Below are 22,402 nucleotides of genomic sequence, written 5' to 3' on the forward strand. Positions count from 1 at the left end.
TATCCAAGTATAACGAAAAGGAGTTCACTGAGGGTACTTTGAGCGTTACCTTTAATCGAGCAAGAGTCTTTCGAGTTCAAGCTTGAAAGCAAAAGAAAGAAAGAAAGAGAGGCGACATTCTTTTTCCTTCCTTCCTTCCTTCCTTCCTTTCTTACTTACAACTCAATCGTAGATGAGATTTATCGTTCCTGTCCGCAGCTACGACGATGCGGCTCGAAAAGAAATTCGGCATAAATCCTATCCAAGTTCTTTGCCTCGCAATCCAACGTCTTGAAGGCTCGACGGGAGACGAGAGAAAAGCGTAGCGCCCACACTGGCACCCAAAGGGGAATAAGACACGAATGTTCGTGCGTTTACCCATGAAGAGTACGTACGTACGTATGTATATATGTATATATGTATGTATGTACGTATGTATAATATATACATTACGTATACGTAGAGACCGCGTACACGTAGGAGTGCGTGCACGGGTTCGATGCGAGATTTATGGCGTTCCTGTTGCGAGGAAAAAGCCGGAGAGAAGAAAAAGAAAAGGAAGCTAAAAAAAAGAAAAAAGAAAGAGAAGAAGAAAAGAAGAAAAAGAAGAAGAAGGAAGAGGAGAAGAAGGGAGGAACAGCGAAGGGTGAATCTCGATTCGTTCGGAGGAAGGAAGGAAGGAAGGAAGGAAGGAAGGAAGGAAGGAAGGAAAGGAGGGAAGAAGATGAGCGTCACAGATGGAAAGCAAAGGGTGGTAAGAGAGGGATGAGAAAGAGAGAGAGAGAGAGAGAGAGAGAGAGATGGGAGGCGAATGTAGAAGGAAAAATCGTAGTGGGCCGGGATAGACTGAGAATATATTTATTAATTTGGCAACGATCCCGAGTGTATAGCTGCTGGCCCCTTACGTTACTACGTTATGACGCGAACAAAGCGACTCCGCGATTTCTTTATAGGCAATTCCGAGGTCTGCATAGAGTGTTGTAAATATTACAACCTCTCCACCCTAGCATCGACCTCTTTCACCCCTTCGAAGGACCTTTTCCCATCTTTCTCTCTCTCTCTCTTTCTCTTTGCATCTATCTCTCTTTCTATCTCTCTCTCTTTTTAGAGTGTCTCGCTTAACCTCTTCTTTTTTCTCTTTCTTTCCTTCTTTCTTTTTTCATCTACTTCTCTCTCTCTCTCTCTCTCTCTCTCTTCTTCAAAGCGAATGTTCCGTCACCCTCTCGAATTCTCTCATCTCTTCTTCCACCCATATCCACCCTCGAATCCTCATGGATATACCTATAAGTACGTACGTACGTACGTCCGCTTCTCTTCCTTTCCTTCGACTTTTATGACCGCCTCGAGCAGCACACCATCGCGACTTCCGGTCGGTCGGTCGCACGTTTGCTCGCTTCTTTGCTCGCTTCTTCGTTCGCGTAGCTTTTTCGCTCGGAGAAACGACGAGAAGAACGGAGAAGGGGTTTGTTTGTTTTGGCTATTCGTGACACCACGAATGTCTCTTGGGAGATGTTTCTCTTTCTCTCGGCAGCTTTTTAAAACTTAGTTTAGATCTTTGAGAAATAATTGTTATCGTTTCTTTGTTTAAATTATACAGAATCTATGTAAATTTATATATATAATTGATATTATTAATTATAAGATTGTAACTTTCATATGTATAAATACATACATACATATATATATATATATATTCACCAATGACAGCTGTTAAAAAATATTTCTACGCAAGGTTTCCATATATATAAACCTTGCGTAGAAATAGTTTTTAGCAGCTGTCATTGGTGAATTCGTCGAAGAAATAAGCCCTCGTAAATGATACGAAGCATGAAAAGAAAATGCGATGTCATAAAAAAGGTTACGAGAATCGACTTGTTTACGGAGATATGCGAGAGAGAGAAAGATACATATCTCTCTCTCTCTCTCTCTTTCGTTCTATTTTTATCCGGAAAAGAATAAGGAACATATGCGCTATCCTACTCCCTATCTAACCCCTGTGTGTGCCGGAGTATCGAAATTTACATATTAAGTGCACCGGCTCTCTTCGTCGTTTGTGGGTCAACGATTCAAAAACGTAAAACATAAATTAACTTTAGTTTCCTGGTCATGCGCAAACGAATATACCTATATAGCATAAATTAAATTCTCTAAGCAGATACCCGTGTATAAAAGAGGTGAAAAAAAAATAAAACAAAAAGAAAAAAAATGTCGTTTTAAAAAGTTTGCACAGTTTTCCATAACGTCGATTTTTATATCAAATTTCGACTGTCTTTCAATTAATTTTAATTACTACGATTATTAATCGACTACATGATAAATAATAAAAGAGGTTATGTACGTAATGTACGATAGATATGCACATATTGTATCTACATGTGAATTATGTATATCTATATCCCAAAGCATAATCTCACAGTACGAGTCCAATAGATTAGAACGTTGCCCCTTTTCTCTGCCATAGTTCTCGACGTATCACAATTCGGAATCGCCTATGTCATCCTTTTTCATTCCTCTTCTCCTTGGCTGCAAGCTCCGTACGATTTTCTACTTCGGGATTATCTCGAACGACTACTTTTTCTTTTTCTTCTTTCTTTTTTCTTCATTTTCTTTTTTTCTCAGATACGCGATAAAGCAGAGTGATCCTTGCGATTGCGCTGCTACCGTCAAATTTAATCCTGTAAATAATCTTCCTTCCCCGAGTATCCAACCATCCATTCGTTGAAATATATCATAATATTTTATAATATTAGAGTCGTATGCGTATAATATTATTATTATCGACGAGAATCTCACATACAAAGTCGTAGAAAAATTCTCGAATTTCATTCGACGAAAATGCAGTAGATAGAGATACATTTTAATAATTCTCGAACCTCGAACGATTCGATTATTCTACTTTACCCTCGAGCTTTTTCTATTATTCCGAAACGGAACGATAACTTTGGCGTGCCCGTTTATACGTTGTAGACCAAAGGATAGCGAAGATACCTTTCAACGGGGATTACGAGAATTCACAAGCTATGATATACGAAGGCATCCATTTTTATTTCGATAATGCTTATGAAAATAGGAGATACCTACTCGGTCTAAAGAGTGAAAGAAAACATTTCAATGCTATTCGCGCCTTGTTTCTTAGCGATCATAAATACCGAGTTATGCATACCTAACTACTTAGGTATATCGTCGAATAATTATGCGAGATACATTATGCCAATTTGAAAATTCTACGGTTTATTTTACGTAGATAAACGATGCAATAAGGGAAGCGTGTTATTCAACGATAAGAACACTTAACTTGCGACGCGTATAACATTATATTATACATACTTTGATTCAACCACGAAAGAGCGATCTTCAAACGGTCGGGGTAAAAAGAAAAAAAGAGAGAAAAAAAAAAGAAGAAATTCTCGCCCACCCATTTCTTGCATGCAACGAGTCGAGCGCACTAAAGAATGCCATGGATAAGTGAGTGCCAGCTGCGAATCGCTTTGCGAGCCGTGGAAATCACGGACTGGGAGCACTTACGCCGTTGAAAACCAATTACTTTCCTTTAGCGATTGTCATTCTGCTTCTTTCTTTCTTTCTTCCTTTTTTTTCTTCTTCTTTCTTTCCTTTTCCTTTTTTCTTTTCTTTTTTGTTTCTTTTTTCTTCTTTTTTTTTTTTTCTTTTACTCGAAACTACAAACGACGAGACGAATAACAAAAGGGAATGATCTCGTTGCATTCGCGATTGTTTTGGACAGAACAAATAAATCAGTTTTACAATTTTTTTTTTCGTTCTTTCATCTTCTTCTTTCTTCCTTCATTTCTTTCCTCCTTTTTCATTTCTTCATTATTACATACTATAATAAAATTACATTTTTGTTTTTATCGACGAATGATTTTTATTTACGACTCGTAGCACTTGAAAATCTTATTGATTGTTCTCTCTAATCTGCATTGAATATTGAAACAAGTCTATCGCAGAACTTATCGAACGATCTTACTACTACTCGCTTTTCAAAGTTTTGAAATATATGTACCTCATTCGTGCAAGATAAGGAAAGGAAGCCGTTTCAGCATAAATTCGTCGATTGTGCACGAATCAACAAACGATATTTCTCGACCGCACTCCTCCCCTCATCCAATTTACCCTACCACTTACTCTAAGCATTACCTATGGAAAAGAAACATCGAGCCGAAAAGTATTCATTGACATCAAACGAGGTAGAATATCGTTGGTGTAACGAAGTCACGCTTCGAAGTAATTCTTATATGGTCTTTTGACGAGGCTTTGTAAGAGAATGTCAACGAGGTATAAGGAAAGTAAGAAAACGAAATGAAGGAAGGAAGGAAGGAAGGAAGGAAGGAAGGAAGGAAGGAAGAGTTTTCATTGCAACGTGACGCGATAGACCGGTCGAGCTCGTTAGATGAATGGGGCCGACAGTGCTAGCGAGTGGTCGCCGGTCCTGTGTCAAGGGGGAGGAAGAGAGGGGGAGGAAGGTGGTAGTAGTGATCTGGATCAGAAAGGGTGGAAAGAGGAGGAGGAGGAGGATGGTAGATGGGCAAGCGTGCGGATGCAACGAGGGTTGCAAGAGACTCGGAGAACGGGTGTCGGTGGTGGCCGTGTGGGTTGCTAGTTTGCATAAATTTAGGAAATACAGGGTAGAAAATCGATATCCGCATAGAGATTATAGATGGTGGTTGGTAGGCGCCGCGTAGCCGCAGCCTCCGTCGCGACGGCGTATGCGCTACATGTCTACTCTCTCTCTCTCTCTCTCTCTCTTTCTCTCTTTGCCCTTCCATGCCCCTTCTCGACAACACCCACCCTCTCTCATTCCACTATCCATCTCTCTCTCTCTCTCTCTCTCTCTCTCTCTGTGTCTTTCTCTCTCGTTGCTACTCCCGCCGCCATCAGCGTCGCCACCGCTGCCCGAAACGTACGTGTGTACTATCCTACTCGGATACTTCTTGCGGGTGTTGGTGCTGCATTCGAGCCATCCTCCTGGCGCCCTTCCCCACATACCCCCTCGTCCGCACACTAGCGGTCCTCGTACACGTTTCGCGTCCTACAATTTCTCTCTCTCTCTCTCTCTCTCTCTCTCTCTCTCTCTCTCTCTCTCTCTCTTTCTCTTTCTCTCTAGTTCTCGTCCACATTACTATCTCCTTCTCACCGTCCGTTTCTCTCTTTCGTGCAGTGGAATTGAAGTAGTCGATATCGTCCTGCGGCCTGTCTCGAAATTAAGAGAAAACGGCCGACGAGTCGGACCTAGACCGAAACCCTTCCCTCCCTTCTTCCCTATCCGTCGTTCTCTCTCTCTCTCTCTCTCTCTCTCTCGCTCGTTCAGTCCATGTCTAACACGCCACGTTGTGCTACGGCCTCTTCCTACTCCTCTTCATCCCTCGTGTCTCTCGTTTTCCAGTACGTAAGCACGGCTTACTTCTATACTTCTTCCTCGTCGCACTCACCAAATTTTCTGACCAACCTCCCTCCTTCCCTCTCTTTCACTCCCTTCTTCCTATCCTTCTCATCCTCCTCGTCCTTCTCGTCGAAAAGGGAGATGCACTTTTCGCGACAACTCTGAAGCATGCGATTCGGTGCAGTGACATTGACGATGCTTCCTTGTTCCTTTTCTTCTTTAGTTTTCATTCCTTTCATCGGACACGTTTCAACGTTCCTATTCAATCGTATTTGTTTCTATAGGTATATATGTACGGTATGTGCATTACATGCATATATACATACATACACACATAGGTAAGATTTGTACGGATCGTTTAACTCTCTGTAACCTAATTTTCGATTCTTGTCTGAATAAATAAATAAATTATTTAATGTGGAACATATAGTATATATGTATAAGTATATAATCATGATACCAAGTAAGTATAGTTAACTACCAGTATACAGTAATTATACTATCATAATATTTTGCAAATATTTAATATGAACTATTAATCACGTTTGCGATGAAAAATATCAAATAAAATACAAAAGATATAAATTATATAATAAATGTAAGTATTGTGTTTATCTAATTTCTCGAAGTATTAATAAAGAATGAAAATTAAATTTCGTGAAAAAGATCGTACCAATTTTCAATTACATATTTTGTTATCGTACGTTCGACGGATTTCTTTTCTTAATCATTTGAATTCATGAATGAAAATGTCGAAAATAAAGAGAATTTGTATTATTTAAAAGGAGAACATCGTACCGACAGAGTTCACAGTCCATGCACTTTGTTCTTCAATACGATGCATACAACAAGATCAACGATGCATCGTAGCCGCACTTGCGATTCACGCAGAGGCATCACTCTCGTGGTATCACTCGAGAGAATATCAATAAGTTCGGCGTTTTATATCTAAACTGCGAAAAACGTATCGGCTCCGTCGCTTTTTCTTCTTCTTCTTCTTCTTCTTCTTCTTCTTCTTCTTCTTTCTTTCTTTCTTTCTTCCTTTCTGTTTCCTTTCTTTTTCTTTCTTTTTTTTGTTGTTTTTTAACAAGAAAGCTACGTACGTGTATGGTGTAGACAAAGACGAGAAAGTCGAGTTACGGTTCGCGATGCAACGAGATTTTTAGGTCGACTCGAGCGAACGCGATTGCATGAATTCTAAAGTTCGACTTTGTCCCGCGCACTCTTCGTTTCCCTATTTTCTACTCTTCTCTATTATTATTACTATTCTTATTATTATTATTATTATTATTATTATTATTATTATTATTATTGTTGTTGTTGTTGTTATTGCTGTTGTATTGTTGTTGATGTTGTTATTGTTGTTGTTATTATCATCATCATCATCATTATTATTGTTATTATTATTATTATCATCATCTATTCATATTAATTTTTTTTATTTTCACAATCGTCTAAAAGTCTTGTAAAATAAATTGAGAACAATAAATTATACACTTTCGCGTACAATTTATTGTCCTTAATTTGTGTAACAATACGGAAAATAAAATTAATATCTTTTAATTTATTGATCGTTGTCTTATAATCTATAATAAATGCACAATAATAAAAACGATAATAATAAATGATATTCAGATCAACCGATAAGTACATTTTCAGATTTATCCAATCTTTTGTAGCGATTAAAACAAAAAGAAAAGAAAAAGTAAAGAAAAAGGAAAAGAAAAAAAATTGTACGAGTATAGAAGTTATAGTTTATATTATATGCATAGAACAAACGTTAACTTTTAGACAAGAACTATTAACAAATTATAACAAGAAAAGAAATGAAATAAAAATTAAAAATTGATATATGAATTCAATTCGTTTCGTGGCATTGCACAACGCACATTAAAAGTTTCGTAATAGAGAACTTTGTGAATATCAACAAATTGTGGAAAGTATATACTATATCTATTGTTTTCTATTGCATCACATTTAATAAAATAAACGAATATATTGTGTATATACGTATATCACACGCACAAATACACGCGGGCGTACGCTCACACACGCAGGACATATATATATATATGTATATATACGTACAGACATAATTTAATCTCACTATCATTTACGACATACGTAGAAATTTTCGTTGTTCGTGGATGAGCTCGTTACCGACGTTAGTTAGCATATATGGCGCGATGCTCGCAAGAATTATGGTCACTGACCTTCCTTCTCCGTTCATAATTTCAAAAGGCCTCCGGATAATGGGAGAGCGGCGCTCGGTCGAAGACTCCGTAGGGCTTCGTGCGTCGCAGATTAAACGTGGTTCATGTAAAATTCAAACGTAACTCCGATGTGTGCGCGAAAGTTCGAGTTATTAACTTCCTCCAAGGATGTATGAGATCGGTCGGTGACACGTATAAATGACGATTTTCAAACCTAATAATTGCGTTCTAATAAATTCCATTTCTTTTTTATATTAAAGAAAAACAGAAAAAATGGAAATAATAACAATAATTTTTTTAATGTACGAAAGATACGTTGGAATTTGTTATTTAATTTTCATATGTATTTATATCTAATCCTCTACGTTATTTAGTTTTTAAATCATAAGCATATATATCCATATTTATTTATTTATCTGTATTTTTTCTTTCATTTTATCGACACAAAATTAATTGTTACTTCTTATACAAAGTTTTTAATAGTTTCATATATTACAACATAAATATAAATATATATATATATAAATATAAAATATATAAAATTATATATAAAAAATTATATATACATGTATATATATTATATATATATTATATATATATATGTATGTATGTAAACTCATTTTAGAATATAACTATACTATCCTAGGCACAGATAATAATAACTAAAACTATCATAATATAATTATATTGGAATAAATATAATATTCTAATTTTCACATTTTATATTTATTTTATGAACAGAAAAAAATCTGTTATATAGTAGATATTACATAAAATTACAAAACGTCAGTATCAGATACTAAATATAGAAAATCTTTTAATATAAATAAGATACAAAGATATATATACACACACACACACACACACACACACACACACACACACATAGAGAGAGAGAGAGAGAGAGAGAGAGGGAGAGAGAGAGAGAAATACAACGATAGACTAGAACGGAGAGATTTAACGAATACTATAATTCCATTAACGAAAAAATTCCGAATAAGCGTCCTAACACGCTTACATTGGATAGCTAAACGTATAGTACATAGATATATCGGCCGGCTCGTCGTGACTCGACGAAAGTGGAAACGGTTTCAGGGTTAAAAGCCCTGCAGTATCTCGTAATCGGATTGTAAGCCGGCATAGGAGGATGCGGAAAAGTGTCCGTCGTCGTCCGATCAATTACCTCGAAGAGCGGACGCCTTATTGGTTGACCGATATATATGTGTGTGTGTGTGTGTGTGTGTGTGTACTATTGAAAAAGAGTAGAAAAACACGGCAGTACTCTCGCACGCTGTGTGATGAAGAAAGAGAAAAAGAAAAAAAAAGTAGAGATAAACAAAAAAGAAAAAAAAGCAAAGGGATAGGAGAGGAGGAGGAGGAGGAGGAGGAGGAGGAGGAGGAGGAGGAGGAAGAGGTAGGAGTAATGATCTCGAGTACGTTCTTTACCTCAACGTAGTACGATCACCACTCGTGATATATCGATCCTAAACTGCGAATCCTTTCATAAACATATGTAGATCCATCCATCCATCCATCCGTTCGTTCGTTCGTTCGTTCGTTCGTTCGTTCGTTCGTTCAGTTCAGCTCGTTCGTTCAGTTCAGCTCGTTCGTTCACTAAATACCGCAGCATCGCGGAATTAAAATATTGATCGAACGCCGTCGCGAGGGAGAATACGAATTGCGGTGGAGAGAAGAGAAACTCGATGGGTCCGCTAGCAGACGAGCGAACGAATAGAGAAGATAGAGAGAGAGAGAGAGAAAAAAAGTGATTGCGGTCCAGCCGAAAACGCGAATGTCAGTGACTCCGTGAACGAACCTCGACGAACTTCCATCGAAATGCTCGAGGGACTTCGAGAGACGAAGAGAAAGAGAGAGAGAGAGAAAGAGAGAGAGAGAGAGAGAGAGAGAGAGAGAGACTTTACCTCTTTCGAAAGCTTTACCTCGCGCTTTAGGAATCTTCGAAACGAGCCATCCATCTCTCTTCTCCCACATCCCACAACCATTCTCGAGCGCCCATAGTCTCCCACGTGATAGACTAATTAAGCAGAATCGCTTAGATAAAAGCGTCGAACGAGGTGCAGTGAAAAACGTTCAATTAGAGAAGCGTGCCAGCGAGGTTGGTGTTCCTTTTCAAAAGGAAACTTCCTACTCGTCTTCTTTGAAGCTTTTCATTAAACGTCTTCGATGTTTATCCCTTTCTCTCTCCCTCTCTCTCTTTCTCTCTCTCTCTCTCTCTCTTCTTTTTCTAGGATTATACCTTTCACGGATAAACCGAACTCATTCTCTTTTTATACCACATATTATCTACGAAATAAACTTTAAGTTCGTTCAACCGTAACTTTTCATTTCGAACTTCCAATATGGATAAGAATTTTTGATTTCTAACGTTCGCCAAAGGTTACGAAAATATCGCTTAAATTTTCCTCCTCCCATTTTATCCTTACATATCTTTTCGCATCCCTTCCTCTTTATTATACAATTCCGTCCTACGATCATAATTGTTTTCGTTTTTCTCATATTTAAAATCCTTTTGTTCAAAAATCGATCAATGCCGTGATCTTCTTCGAAAAGTTTCATTTATTTTCCTTTCGAATTCGAAACGTCATTTCATTCGCATTAATGATGTATTTGTCATGCTCTCTCTCTCTCTCCCTCTCTCTTTCTCTCTCTCTCTCTCTCTCTCTCTCTCTCTATTTCTCTTTCTCTTTTTCTCTTTGTCTCTCTCTTTCTCTTTGTCTCTTTTTCTTTCCTTCTCTTTTTTTTCTCTCTAACAGTATATAAAGACGATCTCTATAGATAACAAACGATAAGGTCGTTTAAGAATGAGAAAGAAAAAGAAAAAAATAAAGGAGAGAGAGAGAGAGAGAAAGAGCTAACGAGTTTGAGAGGCCTAGCACGATGGCACGTCACGAGGTCGCCCGCCGCCAAAAATAACTTCAAACCTGATTATTTTTATTCTTAAGCGCGATATTAGCGAGCTCGCTACGTGCTCGTTTAGCGTTAGAGTTTTGTAAAGGATGAACGTGCGTTCTCGTAATCGTTAGAAAAAAAAAGAAATCTTTTCAATTTAGTTATTTAAGTGGAAATGATTGTGCCGAAGGAAGAAACCTAATAAGCTACTTCAAAGCTACTAATCTTTTTACTTGAAAATTTCTCTCTTCTTTTTTTCTTTTTTATTTTTTTTTTCTTTCTTTTTGTCTACGCAACTCGAAAAAATGTAATGCGAAAATATGTTAGAAGGTAATTCACTCACCTGGAGTTCCTCCTTGCACTGACGTTCCTCTTCGAGACTCATCCGTTTCTCGTGTTTCTTATAGTAACGCCTCTTGGCGGCTTGTAGATTAAACCACGTGTACGAGAAAGACTTCACGAATGGTAGGAGGGCCTCAATGAATGGATGGAACTCATCCTGCAAACACAGACAAACGCGTATCATTAATTTTGATATTGAATTTGTGAAGAAAAAACGTCTTCGAAGAAAACGTTATGTAAACCGTATTTCTTTCACTTACATGCAATTTAAACAAAATTTTACTCAAATTCTAATCGTTCATTTACAACTATCAAATGTAATCTTATTAACGATTGTCGAGCATTAGCGTGAAAGAATGCCTTGAAAATTAATATTCGATTAAAAGATTATTGATAACGAGTTGCTAAAGAATATGTATACGTATGTCTAATTTAGATAGAAAGAAAAGAGAGAAAGGAATAATGTATTTTTATTTATTATAATAGGTTTCGGTACAAGAATAATTCAAAAATAAACGTTTCGTTTAAATCAATTTTTACTGTAGAAAATCTAACATACGTAGAGGTATCGAATGAAATAAGATCCTTTTTTATATCTTTCCACGATTACGTTATAGGTATAAATATATGTATATGTATATATATATAAAAGGATCATCAAAGAACGCGATGTATTACAAGAGAAAGGAACTTGAACGAAAGTGAAAGATAATACCTAGTTCGAGTTCCGTCGCGGAATTCGAATTTCCCGCGCAGCGTTATCGATAGTGGTCGATAGCGTTCGAGTATGTAAGCTTTTAAAAAATCGTGCGACAAGTATAAGAATATAAGTAAGAAAATGAATAAACGAAGAAAGTTGAAAACGAAATTACTCGAAGGAAAAGATTAAGAAGAGACATTAAAAAAAAAATAATAATAATAATAAAAAAGAAAATACCAAACTGATGCAGAAAAAGATTAAGAGAAGGATGAGGATAAAGCGAATGAATAAAATGATAAAAATAAAATAGACGAAGAAAGACAGATGATGATCGAAGAGATTGAAAGAAAATAAAGAAGAAAAAAGATGAAGAAGATGAAGAAGGTAAAGAAAAGGAAAGAAAAGAATAAAGAAATAAAGAAAAATAAAGATAAAGTAGGAAAGTATAAGAGAAAAGAAGAAAAGTGAAGCAACGACACCAACCATCGAGTATTCGCAAGCACCGCGACTGTTGTGGCACACTACCGTCTGTCTGTCCCTCCGCTCGTCCGGTTGTCAGAAGCACCGATTCTCGTAGTACCCGTGACGATACTCCTCGTCGCGATACTCCTCCGCCACCCTTTCGCAGATCGATCGTGGCCTCATCTGCACGCGCGAGCGTCGCACACTCGCGGCCGGAATAACGCGGGTTCCGTCTTTTTCTTCGTCGACACGACGTCGTCGACGGACGATGAACGAACGAACGAACGAACGAACGGACGAACGAACAAACGAAAGACCGAAAGATCGAATACGAACTTGTTATATTATGTAGAAATAATAGGCGTGATAGAAACACCAAAACGCGCGATTAAAAAACAAAACAAAATAATAATAATAATAATAATAATATAATCTAAAACAACACACACAATTACTTATATAAATGTGTTCATGTGTGTGTTCCTGTGTATATTTATATACGAATCAATTCGATATCGATTTTTCTTGATCTCTCGGTTCCTAATAACGTCGTTGTCCTTCTCGAGTCCTCCTTTTGATCGACGACAGCAACGAAATCAATGACATTTCCGATGATATGTATCTAAGTACATACGTCGATGGACGAGTAGTGTTTTTTAGATGACTTCTCGATTTCTTCTACAAACCCAAAAGAGGATCATTTCGTCGATTGTTCACGTTGCTTTGTCACCGGTTAAACGGCAGCATGCTCGTGCGGTCGAGCCTTTAAGAAGCTCGAGTGGAGAGCAAAGCGATGTGTGCACGCGTGCGAGATCTTTCTCTCTTTCTCTTTCTCTCTCTCTCTCTCTCTCTCTCTCTCTCTCTCTCCCTCTTTCTCTTTCTCGTTATTCGTCGACGTACACTCACACGGGGAAGAAAAAGAGAGAGAGAGAGAAAACGAGAGTGACTATATACGACGTCGTTATTTTCAGACAGCAACGAAAATCAAAAACATTAAGGAACTTCGTGACGACGATGCGACGTCGTTAGAAAAATTTATCTAAATTATTCAAAACTTAATCCTACTTTCTTTTTTTATCATAGTTCTCATGGAACTTATTTTGCGTGAATTGTTCGATTGCGATAAAATCATTGACCTTCAATAAACTCAAAATTTATGAGTGCAATTGACGTGATCTTGTCGATGAGATAAAAGATATTGAAAGATAAGAAAGAAAAAGAATGAGAAAAGAAAGGAGAAATAGAAAAGTGAAGAAAGAAAATCCGTGTGTTGCGTTGGGCACCGAATTACACCGAGTCCGAAGGTCACTCGCGCTCTCGATGATCCTCTTCTGTCTTCCCTCTCTTTCTCTTTTTCTTCTCTTACGTTAGCCTACCACTTCGCGCCGCACGCGCACGTTAAGATATTCCACGAGAAAGAGAGAGAGAGAGAGAGGAGAGAGAAAGATAGTAGCAGAGGTTCAAAAACGATTTCGTGCCACGAATTTCGTCGACGTTCTCTTTCTCTCTCTCTCAATCTTTTTTAGATCGCTCGGTGAGTCGACAAAGTGGACGATTAACCCCGTTCTTCTTATGCACCTGTGTACACGTAAATATCGATCGATCGATTCAAATTCTACGTACATACGCACATAGACATATATATATACATATATATATATATATATGTATATATCTGTATATACGTACAAGAGAAAGAGAGAGAAAGAGAGAGGGAGTAGTAGAGAGAGAGAAAAAGAAAGAGAAAGAGAGAGAGAGAGAGAGAAATAAAGAAGCGTAGAAGAAAGAAAGAAAAAGAACGAAAAAAGAAAAAAGAACACGTACCACGCGCACGAATCGAAATGATACCGCGAGACGACGCGTTTACGAAAATACGAGGACGGAGCGCGAGTACGACGTCGGTCGTCGCGACGACACTGAGACGCCGGCCGTCGAGACGCGCGTATCTGCTGGTGGACGCGCGCGGGACGCGCCGGAGGCACCGCGCGCGCCGGCCAGGTACGGCACCCCAAACGTTTATTAATAGACTCTGTCCTAGCTTACTAGATTTGCCCTCGAACCGACGCGTTTCTCGCCTCCCTCTCGAGTTCTCGCTCCCCACCATACTCTACCCCCCTCCTCCAACCCTCCATTCTCCCTCCTTCTCCCTCCTTCCTCTTCTCTCATCATCCTTCTCCACCTCTTCCTCTTCAATCTCTCTCTCTCTCTCTCTCTCTCTCTCTCTCTCTCTCTCTCTCTCTTTCTCTCTTTCTCTCTTTCTCTCTTTATTATTTCTATTGCATTTAGTTATATTATTCTTTTTCTTTTTTATTTCCTTCCTTTTCTTTTCATCTCGACATCATGACCGAATACATATGCATATATATATATATATATATATATATATATATATATGTATGTATGTATGTATGTATCTATAATATTCATCCCTTGTAATACCTTTTAGTACGAAAAATTTGAATGTAATAGGGTATTGAAGAAAATAAGTGCGTTGCAAGTAGAAAAGAGAATAAAAACAAGTGTTTTGCAAGCAGTTATATCGAATATACATAAATGAATTAGATATGTATATATGTGTGTATGAATATATGTGTATTTAAGAAAGAAGAATAAAATAGGTTTTATGATATAATTTGTACAAGAATGTAAAAATGTTATATTTCTATTGCGAGGAAAATGTGATATTGTAAATGTAAAAATTGAAGAAATTTCTAACAGATATTTATTTGATAAGTATTTTTGTAAAATAAATAATATAAATCTTTTAGTCGGTATGAATAATAGAATATTAAAGTTGCGTTTGGTTACGTCATTTTTATTGCGAACTGATACTTTATTATAAATATTGAGCATTTTTTTAAATATTGGAATAATGCTTTCTAATCTAATAAATAATAGCGAATTTTTTAGATTAAAATGAATCGAATATTTGTTATACGTATTTTGCATATGTACGTATGTAATCTTATATAAATATTTTAATAATATTGTATTATGTCATTAAAATGTTTTCAATAAATATTGTATAAATTATTATCTTAAAATTATTGTTATCATTTAGTAATATTATTTAGATACTTATTATCATTTAGATTCATTTTTATATTGATTTTGACGGATGCATATTTTCTATAATTATTATAATATACTACTTACGTTATCGTTAGCTTACGTATTTTATACATAGACACGTAACAATTTTGTAATACTCATCGATCTCGAGAAATTCTTTAATCTACGTGTTGTGCCAACATAATTACTGTAGTTTTTGATTTCGACACTGTTTGATATTCTTTGAGGGACTCGTTCCAGAACAAATAAACTCGCGTCGTGTATTCTAGCTCTCCCTTTAATTCATTTTCTTGCTCTCTCATTCAGCTCTTTTTCTCTTTTCTTTCTCTGTCTCTTCCTCTGTCTCTCTTTCGAACAGTTAGGATCGTTTCAATTATCATTGAATCTCGATCGACATTAATCGAATAAACATTTAAATAGACATAAAATTATTACTCGCGTAACTTCATCTTAATAAAAATATTCTCAACTTCATGTCGTTCCAAATATACAGGATGTGAGTTATATAATTTGATTAATCCTTAAAAACTAACATAAGAAAACAATATCACGCTAATGAGTAAAATTTCACCTTAGTACGTATATTACTTTTCATGAAGAAGTAAAGGAATTGAGAAACAAAGTCTGTTTTATTATTCAATATTAGATGAAAATTATAAAAAAAAAATGGAAGTTTTAAAACAACATTGTAATAATTACGGCAAATAAATTTATTAAATTTTGAGAATTTCATTATATACTTCTCATCTTTCTGGTATAAAGCTTCTTCGCTTGCGAATCTCTAAAGGATAAAATTTCTATTTTCTTTCATAATTAACACTCCTCTCTTAATTATAAAAATGGATAAATAAATAAATAAATAAATAAAATGGACTTTGCGGAAAAAGAAAAAAATTACCTTTCTGCGACTTGACATTCGTCTTCGAGCGACCACGTTCGACGAGGTGATCGTCCCTTAACGAGAAAATCCCAAAGGTTAAGACACTGAAGAGTGGTGACGATTTAAAATGACACCGAAAGAGGGAAAGGGAAGAGCCTACGAGAAAATTCATTCTCGACACGTACGAACTCCCACGATAGAGGATTTACTCATTTCTACTACTACGAGCTAACAATTTTGAAATTTTTACATCAGGAAAAGAATTAGAAAAAAAAGAAGTATGACAGGCCAGATGAAGAACGGTACGTAATGATCGATCGATAAAAGACCTTTCCTAAGTTTAACTAACGTTAACGACGAAGGACGAGTGATTTTCTTCCGATTGAGAACGTAAAGAAAGAAGAAGGAAAGAAAGAAAAAATGATAGATAAAAACAGAGAGAGAGAGAGAGAGAGAGAGAGGCAAAAGAGGGCCAAGAAAAAAGAAGGACAAGAAAAACCATTCGCATTGTTACTATCAAACAAAGCGTCTCACGGCGCCACGGTAACTCTCTCTCACCCTCGGACTATATTAAAAAGCAACGTAAAAAAGACAATGTAGGTACTTTTGCAGGGTAGTCTTCTGCTCGGCCCTTTCCTTCCATGCAACGACACGTCTCCTTCAATCTGGAGAATTACTACGATAGAACGTCACGCTTTCGTGAAATAATAGCTTCGAATATTTTTGCATTTAAAGAGAGAGAGAGAAAGATAAAGATAGAGTACAAAAACGAAAGAAAGAAAGAAAGAAAGAAAGAGAAAAAAAGAAAACTCTTTCGAGTAAAAATAATCCGTAGAGAATTCGCGAGATAGCCAATAAGAGAGAGAAAGAGAGAGATAGAGAGAGAGAGAGAAAGGTAGAGGGAGGGAGGGAGGGAGAGAGAGAGTAGAGGACATGTTTGTTTCGTCTAGTCTCGAATAGTTCTTGGAGCCGGACATGGTCCAATGAAGTCAAAGAAATGGATGACACGTGGAACGAAGAGTAAGACGTTTGCTTTCGAGCGAAAGAAGAAACTAAGCGAAGAAGAGAAGGATGAGAAGAAAGAGAAGAAGAAGACAAAAGACAGAAGAAAACGGAAAAAGACGGAAGAAGACTGAAGACGGAGGAAGAAGATGAAGAAAAAGACAAAAAAACGAAGAAGAAGAAGAAGTAAAGGAGATGGAGCTACCGGAGAAGGACAGAAGAAAGAAAGAAAAAGAAAGTAATAAAGAAAGAAAGAAAAAGAGAGAAAGAAAGAAAGAGAAAAAAAGAAAGAAAGAAAGAAAGAAAGAAGGGAGGCGACCACGCGGCTGCTGCTACTGAAGTCGATCGATAGCCAAACTCCTCTTCGTCTGGCGGGACATAACATAGACACGAAGCGTACGAGCTGAGCGTAGACGCGGAAGAACGTGGACTATGCATGCTTATAAAGGTAAAAAAAAAAGAGAGAGAGAGAGAGAGAAAAAGAGAGAGAAAATACATCGCGATCCAACCAACGACCTTCTTCTTATCGGTACTCTCCTCGAGAGATACACCCCCTATGTCTTACCCCTCTTCTACCCCTATCTCTTTCTACCCTCTACTGTTCTCTTTCGCCTCTTCTCGTTACGTTCGATTTTTATACCCTACGAAACATACTTTCGACCTTGGCTCGATGACTTATCAGGTATCGGAGTCTTCCTTTTTAACAAAACGAAAAAGAGGATGAAATAAAAATGAAGGGAGAGAAGAAATGAATTTATATGTGTGTGTGTGTGTGTGAGTTGGTGTGAGTGACTGAACAATAAATTAAATTTAGAAAAAGAAATGATGAATTAAAAATACTTCCAATGCAATCAATTTTTCAATCATTTTCAAGCCATCAACTTCACGTCCAACACGTGAAGCGTTCCGTCCAAGCGATCAGACCAGAGATAATTACGTTCCACGTTCTCGAACCACGTCAAACCCCCTCCCCCTCTCTCCCAAAACTTCAAAATACGCATCACACCAAAAATAAATGTCCCGTACGAGACGCTAACGACCGTTCTAAGTTTGCCGAAAGACGAGAAAGCAAATATTATCGGTCGTACGACATACATACGTTATCCATTTTTACAGTGTTTCGAGACTTTTGTATTATCGATATCATTTTTGAATTACATTTTGAAATTATTTTGCTTACATGTATAATATTTATATATATTATTATTTCGCGTAGTTTTGAAACTTTATTCTTATAGCTTTCCGTGATAATCTTTTATATCGCGGGAAACAGCTGACGAGTTTGTCAGAACCTCGAGCTACTTCGATCGAATAACGACGACCGCCACACGAAACGATCGAACGTGTTCTCTAACGTCTACCAACTTATGTTTCTATCTATATATAATAGTATATAGATAAGTTACGTGTTTATTCGATGTACCATGAATTAGATAAAAAAATATTAGGATTACGAGGGTTATTATTGAAAGTTACTATTACGATGGATATATATATACATAAATACTCATATATACATACATATATATATACACATTGTAATAATAATAATAATAATATGTATATTATATTATTCTAATAATGATACTTTTGCAAGAAAATAATTATAAAAAATACTATGACCTCGCCATTTCAATTTAAAATGAAACCACACACACACACACATCAACATTTACGATTCTATTGTAATTTATATTGAAACATTATTACCTTCATTAATTCATAGCGATACTTTTAACGAAACAATTCCTATTCTCTAAAATGTTTTATAAATTTGTTAAACGACAAATGATATATCAGGTTTTTTTGAAACGAATATCGAATAAAATCGATGAGCTCACGTCCGTCTACTCGCTTAAAAAATGATCGATATTCTCACGTTTAAGTTTCATAATGAAAACGATTCGAAGCTAGTGAAAATCCTGAATACTTTCAACGTAATACGATAACAAGGATGATTACGTAATGTCCCGATTGGTTGCGGCAGAGATGCGCACTTTCGAGAATCACATTTTCAGCTTCTTTACCATCGAAAATGAACGAACGAAAGGGAAGTGACGATGATGAACAAAATAACGACGACGATGACGATAATATAAACAACAAGCAGAACAACAACAACAAAGTCAGAAAAAAAAATTTATCGAGAAACCTTAGAAATCATAACGCAAGAAGTTTATTTTTAAAAATAAATCTAAAATACGTATATATCTACAATATATATGATATCCAACCCAACACTTTTACGTCAGACGATTCTTTATAACATTAGACAAAATCCATTTGTCAAAATATCGATATAATACAGGTTAGAATCGTTAGACAAGTAAGTACGAGAGCACGAGGATCGACGATGGTCGAGCGAGACGTTAGATAGTAGCGCGACACGCGCTCGTGATTCGCACGTGTTCGTGACGACGAAGACCGCGTTAGGGAATAATCATCGATACGGATTGTTACAAGATTGCAACGAGTGTTCAAATGTTCTAATTCGTTATAATAATAATAATAATAATAATAATAATAATAATAATAATAATAATAATAATAATAACAATAACAACAACAACAACACAATACCAAAAATAATAAATATATAGGAACGTTGAAGCGAGATATAAAATACGCAAGGAAGAAGGATGAATAAAAGAAAAGCGAATAAAAGATAAAAAAGAAAAAAAAAGAACTAGAGATAAATAAACGAAACAATTGAGCGGAATATGCACCTGTCCTACGGAAGGGGCCTGCAGGTAAGTCGAGACATCCGGTTCCACCATGCAGCTCCTCAGGGTATCCGGGATGAACATGAGTAGGTGGGACGACGGTGGCGGTCCAGGGTGAAGCCGGTTAACAGCTTCTGGTTGAAGAAAGTCAGCGAGGATAGTGGGTTCCTGCTGACGGCGCTCGTAATAGTTTTCGGTGAGTAGCGTCGTGGCCGTCGCGACGCCGCGGCGAAAGCCGCCGCGTGGACGCGGACCGCGAACGCGGAACGCGACGACTGACAGAAGCGGGCTACGCGAGGATGATAGCGGGAAAACGGTGCGAAAAACGAACGGCGACGACACTACAAGTTGTATTTTTCGACGACGATCGACGAAGTGTTGTCCTGTTCAAGATCAGGAAGAATAGAAGGACACCAAGAGTGCTAACGATTTCACGACAACGACGTCTCCTTCTCGTCGTTGTCCTCTTCTTTTTTTTCTTTTTCTCCTTCTCGTCCTCCTTCACCACTTTCAACTTTTTCTCCTCCTCCTCCTCCTCTTCCTTCTCTTCTTCTTCTTTCTCGTCGTCAACAACGACGACGACGACGACGACGACGACAACAACGACGATTCTCTTGTCTCTTAGAACGATCAGATCCAACGACTGTAGTAATCTCCTGGCGAACGCACCGTCGTCTACGTTGTTGTTATTATTGTTGTTATTGTTTTTACCGCTGTTCCGTTTATTATTCTTTTCGCCAACGGTTTCGTCTTTATTCTGATAGGTGATAACAGTCTCGTCTAGAGTGATGCTGCGTTCCTGGTTGTTATCCTCGTCCTCGTCGTTGCTGAACCGTCGGTTGTCGGGTGGTGGTGGGACACCGCACCCAGGCACACGCATCCTATCTAACGCGAGCCACAACTCCTAACTCTCGACTTAGGCCCTCTCTCTGTTTTCTCGTGCCGCACGCAAGACTCTTTCTCCCTTTCTCTTTCTCTTTCTCCGTTCGTCTCTCTGTCTATCTCTGTCTATCTACCTCTCTCTCTTTCTCTATTTCTCCCACCCCACCCCTCTCCTCTCTCCCACTACCCTTCTCCTCCGAGTAACCCTTACGTGCGCGAATCTCTGTCTCTTTCTCTCTCTCTCCCTACCTCCCTCCCATCCTTTCTCCCTCCCTCCCTATAGCCAGCCCTTCTCTATCTATCTATTTATCTCTCTCTCTCCCTCCCTCCCTCTCTCTCTCTCTCTCTCTCTCTCTGCTCGTACTCTCAACTAGCCTCTGCCTCGACGGCGACGACGATGACGACTCTTCTTCTTCCTCTCGACTCCTTCTCGCTTCCCGTTCCCGATCGGGAGACGCCAGGTCCCAGACTACGCCGACTCCGAACCACGGCCGCTGCGTCGGCGTCGGCGTAAAAAGCACGCGGCGTCGCGCAAGCTCGACGCTGCCGCCGCCACCGTCACCGCCACCGCCACCACCACCACCACCGCCACAACCACCACCATCACCACCACCACCACCACCACCACCACCACCATCACCACACCACCACCACCACTACTACCACCACCGTCGTTGTCGTCGATGAACGAGAGAGAAAGAAAGTAAAGATTATCGAAGGGATGAAGAAGAAATAGATATGTATATATACATGTGTGTATATGTGTTTAAAAGAGAAAGAGAGAGAGAGAGAGACGATATCGGTCGCACGAAAAGCTTCTCTACGCTAATCGCTTGCAAGAATTCTTCTCTCTTGTTTTATCCTCGTGTATTCTCTCTCTTTCTCTCTCTTACCGATACAAGCAACGTGACTCTGCTCACCGTTCCTCCGTGTATTTTTGGGCTTTCGGACGCAGCACCGTTAAGAATTAGACTCGAGTCGACTTCGAAAGGATCACACGTTTAAAGCGAATGATTTAGGAACGATTCGTTTTGAAATTGTCATATTTTATATCTATTTGATTTTATATATATATCTCTCTCTCTCTCTATTTCTTTGCGATCGTTTTTCTTTCTTTTTTAATTTTCGACTCCATGTTGACTCTCACTAACGATAACTACTTTTTGCGATTGTTTAACTACGCTTTCGCTGTTAATCGTTGGAGTTCGAGTTAGTCGTTATGAAACGTTCGCGTTTTCCTATTATATCTATGGATACATACATATATATATATATATATATATATATATATATATAGTATTTATTTATTTTTTTATTTATTTCTCCAAGTGCAAGTTTTGTATTTAATGCGAAAAACGAACGTCAAAGTTTGTTTCGATGAAATCAAATTTCAAACTCTAGTTGTATGTGTGTGTGTGTGTATATATATATATACACGATTTACATATATGTATATATAATGTGGGTAATACATATACGTAATATATATACGTTTTCACGCATCTCTCGATAATTCCATCTTTTTTCGTTATTTCTTCGATCTCACGTCAGCGAGAAATGATTTTGGAGAACGATATTTCTTTCATACGATATAACTGATGATAATAATAATAATAATAATAATAATAATAATCATCATCATCATTATCATCATCATCATCATCGTCATCGTTATCGTCATAAGTATAACAATCTTTCATTACGAATTTTTCTACGAAAATATTTTCCCTTGAAATTCTTCATAGTAATGAAACGAAATAATATCTTTGACGTTCCAACCGTTATCCACTTACCCTTCTTACGAATTCAAAAATGTCCACTAGACGCGCGCTCCATTAT

General features: G+C 37.5%; 1 protein-coding gene across 5 annotated transcripts in view; it reads right to left on the reverse strand.

Moving 5' to 3' along the window:
• The window catches only part of LOC122631484 (nuclear factor 1 X-type), a 63,287-nt gene extending 43,471 nt beyond the window's left edge, over positions 1 to 19,816 (reverse strand). For 4 of the 5 annotated variants that reach the window (XM_043817215.1, XM_043817213.1, XM_043817212.1 and 1 more), the window contains exons 1-2: positions 19,685 to 19,816; positions 10,844 to 10,999 (exon numbers count right to left, since the gene is read on the reverse strand). In XM_043817215.1, the coding sequence (XP_043673150.1) occupies positions 10,844 to 10,999; positions 19,685 to 19,765 (237 nt within the window). In that variant the 5' untranslated portion in view covers positions 19,766 to 19,816. Of the gene's footprint in view, positions 1 to 10,843; positions 11,000 to 12,025; positions 12,683 to 13,828; positions 13,972 to 19,684 lie in introns of those variants that run through there. The other variant, XM_043817214.1, reaches the window with a different exon arrangement.
• Between the last annotated feature and the right edge of the window lie 2,586 nt (positions 19,817 to 22,402).

This window comes from Vespula pensylvanica, chromosome 9 (assembly GCF_014466175.1).
Source record: "Vespula pensylvanica isolate Volc-1 chromosome 9, ASM1446617v1, whole genome shotgun sequence".
NCBI lineage: Eukaryota > Metazoa > Arthropoda > Insecta > Hymenoptera > Vespidae > Vespula > Vespula pensylvanica.